Raw genomic sequence first — 12877 nt, forward strand, 5'->3', positions numbered from 1 at the left:
AAAGTGTTGTACGTGCATACAAATGTTTTAAATTACATTTTTGTCTAAGATTATATTTCTCTTTTTTTGAGAAGTATTGTTGTATATTCTTGGGTAGCAGGTTATACCGTATTTTTCGGAGTATAAGTCGCTCCGGGGTATAAGTCGCACCGACCGAAAATGCATAATAAAGAAGGAAAAAACATATATAAGTCGCACTGGAGTATAAGTCGCATTTTTTGGGGAAATTTATTTGATAAAACCCAACACCAAGAATAGACATTTGAAAGGCAATTTAAAATAAATCAAGAATAGTGAACAACAGGCTGAGTAAGTGTACGTTATATGAGGCATAAATAACCAACTGGTATGTTAACGTAACATATTATGGTAAGAGTCATTCAAATAACTATAACATATAGAACATGCTATACGTTTACCAAACAATCTGTCACTCCTAATCGCTAAATCCCATGAAATCTTATACGTCTAGTCTCTTACGTGAATGAGATAAATAATATTATTTGATATTTCACGGTAATGTGTTAAAGGGGAACATTATCACCAGACCTATGTAAGCGTCAATATATACCTTGATGTTGCAGAAAAAAGACCATATATTTTTTTAACCGATTTCCGAACTCTAAATGGGTGAATTTTGGCGAATTAAACGCCTTTCTATTATTCGCTCTCGGAGCGATGACGTCACATCGGGAAGCAATCCGCCATTTTCTCAAACACCGAGTCAAATCAGCTCTGTTATTTTCCGTTTTTTCGACTGTTTTCCGCACCTTGGAGACATCATGCCTCGTCGGTGTGTTGTCGGAGGGTGTAACAACACAAACAGGGACGGATTCAAGTTGCACCAGTGGCCCAAAGATGCGAAAGTGGCAAGAAATTGGACGTTTGTTCCGCACACTTTACCGACGAAAGCTATGCTACGACAGAGATGGCAAGAATGTGTGGATATCCTGCGACACTCAAAGCAGATGCATTTCCAACGATAAAGTCAAAGAAATCTGCTAATCCGAGCTAATGTTGCTATAGCTTGCTGTTCTATGCGCCATGTTTGTTTGTATTGGCATCACTATGTGACGTCACAGGAAAATGGACGTGTGTATATAACGATGGTTACAATCAGGCACTTTGAAGCTTTTTTTAGGGATATTGCATGATGGGTAAAATTTTGAAAAAAACTTCGAAAAATAAAATAAGCCACTGGGAACTGATTTTTAATGGTTTTAACCCTTCTGAAATTGTGATAATGTTCCCCTTTAATAATTTCACACATAAGTCGCTCCTGAGTATAAGTCGCACCCCCGGCCAAACTGTGAAAAACTGCGACTTATAGTCTGAAAAATACGGTAGTTTGCTTTGTGTATAATTTTAGCTGTTTGCAAATTCACTATGTCGTGGAATTTCAGTATTTTTGATTCAATAAATAAAGTGTTAACACTGAACTTTTGTTGTTGTTGAGTTCAGTGATTATTATTTAGGCATACTAGCGCTTTGACAAATAAAAAGTAGCAACCATGGTGAGATCCCAAACTCCTAGCAGATGTGGTCTTGTTCTCACTTGTACGCTCACTCATCCGTTTCACTGTTACAAACTCAGGAATTTCCAAGTGTTTTTTTTTGTATCATGATAGTTTTATGATCCGAAATCGAGATCAAAATTTGAATAAATGTCCGGGCTTAATTTTGGGTAAATCCTTCCATATATCGCCCTCGGACCAAGGCATTCTCCTTCGGCTGTTCTTGGTTAATGTGACCAATAACCACATTTAGATTGTGCATCTCAGTGTGGACATAGTTTTGTTTGGACTATGAACACGCTATGAACAGTAAAAACTCGCGCAAGCCTCAGCGAGAAAACTTCTAATTACGGAGAAATCCTACTGTAACAAGTTGGCATTTGTCAAAATGTCAAAAGTGTTTTATATCTCCTCAACGCCTCCATGGTTTGAACATTAAGAGGTACCAACGGACACAAAATGACCCCTTTTTACTTTCTATTTGTTTGTGTTGTCTTGAATCTGCTCCGTAAAATGATCCATTCCATTTGCAGAGTCCCTCCACTATCGGAGAAGAGAAGGCGTACAATCCTTTCCTGCGCAGCCACATTGCCGAGCTCCATCTGGCGCTAGGCCTCCGGCAACTGGAGGAGGAGGACTGGAATCAGTTCCGGGCTCGGGTGCTGGAGGAGCTACGCAAAAACAAAGATCGGTTCAACAGGCGATAAAGAAGAGCTGATGCCAGACCATGGAACCGCCATGTGAGCTCAGCTATCTTGGTTGCTACTGTAACAGTAGATTGTTTGAAGAGTTTCTTGGGGGGTTTATGTTCTGGTACTCACACCGTAAGAACGGAAGAAACACAAATAATTGCTGCACTCATCACTAATTTTACCCTTTTTGTAAAATGTGTGGTTCATTAGGTACTCGCTACTAATAAATATTGAAAGGTAAGATGCAATCTGAGTGAGGCTACCACGGCAACCATACATCCGTCTCCTGTCTCCTGGCATTCACCTGGTTGTCCCAGCTGTGTGAAGAGGCGTGTCTCCAAGCTGCATCTAGTTCCAGTAAGGATTTACAATCATATGTTCAGTTTTTGCGGCTGAATTGTAAGAAAATTAACTTTACATCACATTGTTAGGTACATGTATGCTGTGTTATTATTATGCTGTACATTTTTTATGGTTCATCATCACATATGGAGAAAAAAAAAAATACAAATTTTCGAAAAGAAAAAGCACAAATGAGCAGAATTTTCTCATGCAGAATTGCAAATAAGCGGGAATCCACTGTACATCTGTTGTTTACATTTACATGACATGTGTTTTTCCCATCAGTGACTATTAGGGGTGTGAATTTTTGGGCACCTAACGATTCGATTCGATTCTCGGGGTGACGATTCAATTCAGAATCGATTATCGATTCAAACCGATTCTCGCAATTTATTATTTGCTATAATTGTAATGAACATTTTTCAAAACAGGTTAGAAAAGCTCATTCTGGTTGTCAGAGATAGCCTTATAACGTCATTTAAAATGTTTTTTTTTTAATTTATTTTTTATGCTTGTATATGTATATGTGTATGTATGTATGTATATATGTAAACATGTATGTGTATACATGTAAGAATATGTATATATATGCATTAATATATGTGTACTTTGTATGTGTGTGTATGTACACTTATATATATATATATATTTGTAAATATGTATGTATGTCTATGTATACATGTAAGTATGTGTATGTATATATATATATATATATATATATATATATACACATTAATGTATGTGTATATGTACACGTATATATGTGTAAATATGTCTGTATCTGTATATATATGTATTTGTGTATGTGTGCATATATATATATATATATATATATATATATATATATATATATGTAAGTATATGTATGTGTATATATGTATATATATATATATATATATATACATATATATACACATTAATGTATGTATATATGTACACGTATATATATGTGTAAATATGTCTGTATCTATATATATATATGTATTTGTGTATGTGTGCGTAAAAAAATATATATATATACAATGTATGTGTGTGTATATATATATATATATATGCATTAATATATGTGTACTGTATGTGTGTATATGTACACGTATATATATATATATTTGTAAATATGTATGTATGTCTATGTATACATGTAAGTATGTTTATATATATATATATACACATTAATGTATGTGTATATGTACACGTATATATGTGTAAATATGTCTGTATCTGTATATATATATGTATTTGTGTATGTGTGCGTATATACAGTATATATATATATATATATGTAAGTATGTGTATATATGTATATATATATATATACATATATATATATATATATATATATATATATACACATTAATGTATATATATATATGTACATGTATATAGACATATTTACACATATATATATCTGTATATATATATGTATTTGTGTATGTGTGCGTAAAAAAAATATATATATACAATGTATGTGTGTATATATGTATATATATATATATATATACACGCGCACTGTATATATACACAGTATATATATATATATATATATGTATACACATACAGTATATATATTTGTGTGTGTGTATTTTTTTTTTACCACAAGAAAATAATATCTAGTTTTTGTCGTTGATTTTTGAAAATAATGAATTGATTTAGAATCGGGATGAAGAAGAATCGCAATTCGGATGTCAACTAATTTTTTTTTCGCACCCCCTGTAAGTTCAATTCTGTCATTTTATAATAACTGCAATCCATTGTCAGGTTTACATTGTGATCACTTTAACTCCAAACACAGCATTTCGTTTCTGCTCCTTAATTGCACATTCATTATTGCTGATTTGCACGTAGCAGGTACAGCCACATGTCCTTGTGTCCCATGGGAAATGTAAATACGGATTATTTACGTCTCTGCCATTGTTCGTAATAAAACTGTGAAATAGGTTTAAATGCCTCTGTTGCACTGCACACGGTACAGTTCTTTTATAAAAAGCTTAAAACATTTTGTGTAAATGTATTTCGATATATCTGTTAGTTTTATGTAATGTGAGACAATTGTGTTGGGGTGCCAATGTTTACTAGGAACTAAAGTTGTCCCGATACCAATATTTTGGTACCGAAAATGTGTTTCAATATTTTTCAAAAATAAAGGGGCACCGCAAAAAAATGTCGTTGTCGAAATTTTAACAGAAAATCATACGATAGATGAAACATCTGCTTCTTATTGCGATCAAAAACAATTATGTTCGATAAGATAGTGAACATACGAGACAACATGTCTTTTAGTAGTAAGTAAACAGACAAAAGCTCCTAATTTAGTCTGGATAGGATAGGACTTTATTGTCATTGCACGAGTACAACGAAACTATGTTTTCAGCACAAACCCGTTCAAGATTAGACAAACAAACTGTACAGGGTTACAGAACAGGAACGCTGATGGGTCGCCAAAGGCGCCCTGTAAAAGATAAGAAAAAGGTAAAACGCTGGGGAAGAAGATGAGTAAAAAAATACAATCTAGACTGGGCTCCTAAGGGGGCCTAGTCTGGAGTGGGAATAAACATCCATGCCATGCACACATAAACACGTTACATTTAATCACGACAACTCGTAACAGGGGGGCGGGGAGTTGGGGCCCTGGAGGTCGACTGCTGCTATGAAGCGCTGCCAGCCGTCCATCACCCCGAAGGGGAAACAAGCGGTGGTGAAGGCGTGGGATGGGGAAGGGTGTGTTTGTGTATGTGCCCATTGTCTTGGGTGTGATGATGTAATGTTCATAGACTGGGGCCGTTCTGCATGCAAGCAAAAGTGTCTGCTGACATATGCAATAACACATTGTGTCATTTCTCATTCTATTGTCAAAATATATAAGTGATAAGTGGTAGAAAATGGATTATACATCTACTTATTTACTTACTGTTAATATCTGCTTACTTTCTCTTTTAACATGTTCTATCTACACTTCTGTTCAAATGTATAAGTCACTTATTCTTCTGTTGTTTGGGTACTTTGCATACGTTTTAGGTGATACTACACATTTGGGTATGGATCCGATACCAAGTAGTTACAGGATCATACATTGGTCATATTTAAAGTTCTGTTGGGTCCAGGGATATATTTCCTGAGTTTATTACCAATGAAATAAATGACAAAATATTTTATAATGATAAAAAATATTGTGGTATCGGCTCTTGTACTTTGTATCGTCACAGTCGATATTTGTATAGATCCACCTATTTGTTTACATTTAGGAGCGCTAGCTTGCTGTTAGCGGTTAGCTATTATATCCTCCTGCTGTGTGTAGTGAAGCAATGTTAAGTTATTCCTCATCCTGCAGGGATAATACTTGTAAGAAACTTACTTTGTCACAATAGAGGCAACGATTAGTGATTCAGAAGGGGCTAAAACACTGTCAAGCGACGTTAGCCGCGAGCCAGTTATGTTTTAAAGCAGTGGTCCCCGACCACCGGTCAGGGGACCGGTACCAGTCCGTGACGCATTTGCTACCGGGCAGCAGAGAAACATTAAATTATTTATAAAGGACTGCATTTTCTGCTCCTTAACTTTGGCCTGTCCCACAAGACCAGGGGTGTCAAACGTGTTTTCATTGAGGGCCACACTGCAGTCATGGCTGCCATTAGAGGGCCGCTTGTAACAGCATACCTGCCAACTACTCCGGTTTTCCCGTAATTAGTACGGTTTTCATCAACCTATTCCGGGTTACGGTTGCAGTGATAAAAAATACGGTTTTTCATTAATTAAAAAAAATATTTTTTTTAAAGTTTTATTCACGAAATCGCGTAACAACAATGACAATCGACACTGCTTCCCGTAACTTCCTATCGAGCCATTCCGAATGCCATGCGCGAGGCTATTTATAGCACCGCTGCCAAGCACCAGTTGCATTGTTTCCAAACGAGCGAACGATCATGGAATCAGCCGGAGAAAAATCGCATACGAGTCTTAAACCGAAAAGAAAACTGCAGTCATTCCGTGAAGAATATTCAAAAGCCTATCCGGGAATAATTATCCGTTCCAAAAAGGGTGAAAACTACGCGAATTGCACCTTGTGCAGACAAGATTTTTCGATCGAACACGGAGGAATTAGCGATGTAAAAGACCACGTTGGGACAAAAAAACACAAGTCTAATGCCGTTGCTAGTGATACAAGTGGAAAACTTTCAACGTTTTTTGTCGCCCAAACTGATTCTTTGGATGTGATAAATGCCGAAGTTTTATTTACGGAGGCAATAATTGAGCATGGACTTCCAATCTGATAGAATAAATTAGGATTTTAGCCACAAAAAGGTAATGACACCAATGTTATCTATTGGAATTGTTTAGTACTGTTATACTGTTAAAAGTGTTTATACTATTTATGCTTTCAAGTCCAAGTTGAAGAAATCTTGTTAAATGTTGACAGCATAACTACCAAAATACAGAAGTATGACCTTAATATTTTTGCAGTGCTATTTCTGTTGAAAAGTTAAAATGATTACATTAGAGATGTGATGTGCCACTTTTCAAGTGTCTGATGGCTTAAATTAATTTTCATTAATTTTTCATATTTTGAATTCTTTTGAAAGGCTTACAAAAAAACTACATTTGAATTGTAATTCCATGCTATTGACAGGACTATTAATTTTAATGAAGTTAGCTTACCATGTTTACAGTATGATAATTGTGATAGAAATGTGAATTTTAGGCACAGAATATTTTATACAATTGAACAAGGCAGTAGATTATACAAGCTTGGACAGAAAGTTAATGACACCAATTTTTTTTTTATGGAATTGTTTAGTACTGTTTTACCATTTATTTACTGTAAAAAGTGTTTATACTGTTTATACTTTCAATTAACAAATTGAAGTCTTGTGAAAGGTTGACAGGATAACTGGCATTAACTGTCAAAATAATTTCAAACTATTGAAGTTAGCTTACAGAATAAACATGTCAATCAACCCATATGATTTTTGCTGTAATATTTTTGTTTTGAAAAGTCACTGTGACTGATAGAAAAGTGATGGTTTTAGCAACATTTTAACCTGTCTGAATGCTAATAATCATTTTGCGTCGGGAGGCGAAGCTGAACCCCCCACCAGGACTTTGTCCTGGACCTACCGGGGCCTGTGGCCCCTGGACCCTGGCTACTAGGTTTTTCTGATTTCAAAAGTTGGCAGGTATGTAACAGTAATTAATTAATGAATTTGCCTATGAATTTTAATATTTTACTCTTTTTTTTTACGTACAGAGTAAAAAAAATCTGTGGATATTTTTTTTTACAGAAAAAAACTGGCAGTTTAGTTGCCAGACTTTTACTGTAAAATATATGGTGTTTTTTAAAAGTAATATATATATATATAATAGAAATACAGTACCGCTGTTTAATTTTATTGTGGCAACTCAGCAGCCAATTTTTCACCATAATAAAATGTGGTACCATAAAATCATCAACCGTGGATTTTGTAGTAAAAAAACAAAAAGCTGGCAGCTCAGTCGACAGAATTTTACTGTAAAAAAATAAACATAGATCTTTTTTTTCCAACTTACAGTAATATGGTGTTTAAAAAAACTCCCTAAATGTTACAGTAAAATCTATTGGTCATTTTTATAGTGTACAATTTGATGGATAACTGGCTTCAAAATCGTAAGTTGAGACGTTATTTAAGTATTTATTTGGATTTTATCCAACAAAGTTAGATAATATATTTGTTGCAATATTGGACACTATTTTTTTTGTCCTTGTCAAACTAGAAAAAAAAAACTAAAACCTTTAGTAAGAAAATAAGAGAGTAAATTTAAGGTATTTTATTGACAAATATTTCCAGGCTTTTGCGGGCCATATAAAATGACGTGGAGGGCCAGATTTGGCCCGCGGGCCTTGAGTTTGATAGCAGGAGCTTGTTCATAGATGTACAATAAAATTAGTTGCCATTTGTTATATTTGTTATAACTTTGTGACATGATACTATGCACATTAATGAAGATATCAAATAGAAAACTGACAGATTGTAGCCAAAGGCTGATTTCCATCTGCATCTCATTGCAAAGAAACACTAATTCAGCGTGAGTGAATTGTATTTTTCATGCACTTATTCTTGCTGTCTTTATCTAGCACACGTGGAAAGCCGGTCCCTGAAATTAATGCCAACATTAAACTGGTCCGTGGTGCGAAAAAAGTTTGGGACCCCTGTTTTAAAGCACCGCTTCCCAGTTTGTATGCTAAATTATGTCCATCCTCCCTCTTTTGTCTCCGTCGGCTTGTAAGTACTTTGGATGCGTGTTGACTCATATTACCAGCAATGTCAGTATGATGCGTCAAAAAAAAAAAAAAAAGTACTGGGATTTTTCAATGGCAGTATAGTACCCTCTTTTAATACCACAGCACTTTATTAGTACCGGTATACCGTACAACACAATCATTCACCGCATTTCATATTTCTGTTGATGGGTTGGTAAAGTTTATAGAAAAGAGGAAGTCTTGATACATGAAAAGTCTTTAGATTCCAATGTTTCTGCTGTGGAAGTTCAAGCAAAGCAAAGTCTCCCCGGGTGACTGTTGACTAAAATGTTACTCGTGTTTGTTTGATGATGTTGTGCATCTGATTTGCATGTGTTTCAGTTCGGAATACTACCACATGGGAAGCAGTTTGACTTTAGGTCATGTTTTAATGAGGAAATATTCCAGTAAACTTCTCCTACTGTGTACGAGCTGTCTGTCGTCTTTTTTATTTATTTATTCGTTTTTAGCATTTTAGCCTGTCAGCTGGGTCCCTTTCTTTTTTTTTTTTTTTTTTTTAATCCTCCAACCTCTCTCAACTTAAAAAAAACCAGAACAAATAGTTTTTTTTTTCTGCTTTCACATCTAAACGTGTCTTATAAAAACAAAAGCAAAAGTCACAAACAGGAGCAGTAATAGCTTTTATCAGATGAAGAAAACTGCTATATAAAATACCTTTTCCCAGAAATGACATTAAAAGAAGAATTACCACAACACGTTGTTTTAATGTGACGTTATGGCGTTTGAAACATTGGTCAGTTGAATTTATTCCCTGTGGGTTTGAAATCATATTAAAAACAAATGTATTTTTGATTAATCATATCAAACTTCAAATTAAGAGCGTGGTCAAGTTATAGTTGAAGATTATTGGTCTAAAAAATGTTCCCGTGGGTTTTGAAATGGTGCAATCGTATGTGCGCAGTATGTATTATTTATTGCAAATGTTTTTTTGTAGCTGTATGTACAAATGGTAGCACTGAAGTGGTAGCTGGTTGCATCAGCTCTGTCATCTTTTATCGTCTTATGTAGACTGACCATACGTCCTCTTTTCCCCGTACATGATTGTCCGGGCAGAGTTTCTTAAATGCCTTAAATGTCCGGCATTTTGAGTTATGGTTGCGTGTATTTTCAATGTACATTCAGGGTTAAGAAGGGGTTAAAAACAAAACAAATTGGTGAGGAAGGGGCAGAGACAGAGAGAGAGAGAGAGTTATGATAAACGCGCATGCGTCGCCATGCTCTGCTTTTTATCCATAGACTTATCACATTTAATTTTTTATTATCTATAGCAGGGGTGTCAAAAGTGTGCCCCATAGGCCATTTGCGGCCCACGGCACATTCTAAAAATACTAATAAAATAAACAAAAACATAACAAAAGTGAAATAAAAAAGCTTAAAGGTGAAATGTAATTTAGAAAAAGTTGCAATGTTGACTTATAAAACAAAGCTGTTTTTTTTTCTTTCAAACGGTCATTGCTCAAAACATAATATTGAATCAAAATCAATGTTACTATGAATTATTGACCTATCCAAGGTTCGCATTACTTCACATCAAATATTCCCCTTTGAAAAATATTTTTGGTGGAAGATTTTGCATATTTTGTGTGTTTGCCATTAAAAACATAGTTTTGTGTGACAAAAAAAGGGCGGAAAACAAACAAACAAAAAAAACAACTTAAAAAAAACTAAAACATTGTGAAATGAGGAATAGATCTGAAGTTGATGTAGACTCCAGAGATTTAAATATAAAATGTATGTTTGCCCTGACACACCATTATCATCATTTCATGACCCAAGCAAAACATTTTTTTACACTTTTATACTGAAATAAACACACCTACAACTTATTAAATAAAAACATAGAAAAAACTACCAGCAGCGGTAAAGTTTAGATCCATGAAGGAAAGAAGAAAGTGAATGAATGCTTATAACTGAATACATTTACATATGTATACACATTTGTTTTCTTTTGTATTATTTTTTGAAATAAATTAAGTAACGTTTATGACAATCTTTTTCCAAAACACAATATAGAATGTGAGATATAACAGGATAATGCATACATTTATCATTTTTTTTCAAAACGCTTACAAAAAAGTGGGACCCCATTTGGAAAATTCCTAGCGCCAACACTACTGTCAACAGAGGAGAAAAAATGCTTTATTTGAATAAAAATATTATTTATAAAGCAAGTTTGAGTATCATTGGCAAATGTCCACCTAGTCCCGGCCTTGGCACGCATGTGTGTGTCCTCTTTTTGGGATTTCAGAATATGGTCAGTCTAGTCTTATGTACTTTGCGTTCTTTAATGTTTCCCTCTTGCTTTGCGTGTGTTTTCTACCCCATTTTGTGTGGACTATTTGAATCTGCACTGCAACCACATAAATATCCCATTGTGGGATGCATACAATCCAGCTTGTATCGACCATGGATACTGTAGATCAGGGATGTCAAACTCGTTTCCATTGAGGGCCACATGGCAGTTATGGCTGCCATCAGAGGGCCGCTTGTAACAGCGAATAATGTATGAATTTGCCTCTGGATTTCCTTATTATTTATATATATATAAAAAAAATTTAAAAAGAAGAAGAAAAAAAATATATATATTTTTTTTAGTAGATTGTCGATTTTACAGTAAAAACCTAACATTTACAATTATTTTTTACTGTAAAATATAGTGCCTTTTTATTTCTTTAACGGTAAATATAAAAACAGTACCACTGTTTTTTGTTTTTTACGGAAAAAACTGGCAGAATTTTACTATTAAATTTACATTATTTTTTTTACATTATGTTACATTACATTATATTGTAATTGGAAAAAAAACAGCACAAGTTCTTTTTTTATTCCGGCAACTTAGCTGCCAGTTGTCAGAGTTTGTTGGTGACGAACCCCAAGATGCAGAGATGGCGGCAGGCTTGGTACAAGAAAACATGATTTAATTTAGCACTATAGCAAAAAAACAAAAAACAAAAGGGTAACAACAAAAGGCGCGCACAAGGCGGAGAACAAACTTGGGTATGAACTAAAATAGCACAAAGGCTAACTGTGGACAAGAAACAAAAACACTTACTGTGACACGAAGGAACTATGACATGAGCAGAGTGAACAAAAGTAGACAGAGCTACAACGACAAGTATTATGACAGGTAGTAGTGACAACAAGTATTAGCGACAATGACAGAAAACTAAGACAAACGCAGAGGAAAAACTAAAACACAGTCAAACTGTCAGGGACAAGCCTGACACCAGTTTTCCTACCGTAAAAACAAATGTACCGTTCTTCCATTTAAAGTAATACACCATTTAAAAACAACAACCGTAGATTTTGCTGTAAAAAAATGTCAGCTCAGTCAACAGAATTTTTAATGGAAAAAAACTGGTCGTTTTTTTCAATTTACACTAATATGCTGTAAAGAACACCGCAAAATTGTATTGTCATTTTTATTATTTTGATGGCTAGTTTGCTGTAAAGTTCAATATTTGAACATGTTTTGGAAAGTATGATGATATACTTGTTATACTATTAGTTTAAAAGGTCTGCAATTTCAAGCAGTACATATATTTTTTTCTGTCAAAATGAAAAAAGTCAATTCATTGACAAAATATGAAGTACTTTATTGACCCATATCATTTCCAGGTGTTTGCGGGCCAGATGAAATGATGTCGCGGGCCAGGTCTGGCCCCCCGGGCCTTGAGTTTGACACCGATGCTGTAGATGGATTTTTTTCAACGCTATAATTGTTTTTTCTGTATTGACACTTTTCTCAAATATATCAAAACCCATGGATAGTTCAGTGAAAACATCCATAGACATGACAATTCTTTAATATTTGACTTTTGCATACTTGCCAACCTTGAGACCTCCGATTTCGGGAGGTGGGGGGAGGGGGCGTGGTCGGGGGTGGGGCGGGGCGTGGTTAAGAGGGGAGGAGTATATTGACAGCTAGAATTCACCAAGTCAAGTATTTCATACACACATATATATATATATATATATATATATATATAGATGTATATATATATAGATATCTACATCCTGAAAATATGCAAACAAAC

General features: G+C 34.6%; 1 protein-coding gene across 1 annotated transcript in view; it reads left to right on the plus strand.

Moving 5' to 3' along the window:
- The window catches only part of pnkd (PNKD metallo-beta-lactamase domain containing), a 43612-nt gene extending 40573 nt beyond the window's left edge, over positions 1-3039 (plus strand). Inside the window, exon 9 of the mRNA XM_061926612.1 lies at positions 2048-3039. Within this exon, the coding sequence (XP_061782596.1) occupies positions 2048-2221 (174 nt within the window). The 3' untranslated portion in view covers positions 2222-3039. The remainder of the gene's footprint in view (positions 1-2047) is intronic.
- The last annotated feature ends 9838 nt before the right edge of the window (positions 3040-12877 follow it).

Source organism: Nerophis lumbriciformis, linkage group LG31 (genome assembly GCF_033978685.3).
Source record: "Nerophis lumbriciformis linkage group LG31, RoL_Nlum_v2.1, whole genome shotgun sequence".
NCBI lineage: Eukaryota > Metazoa > Chordata > Actinopteri > Syngnathiformes > Syngnathidae > Nerophis > Nerophis lumbriciformis.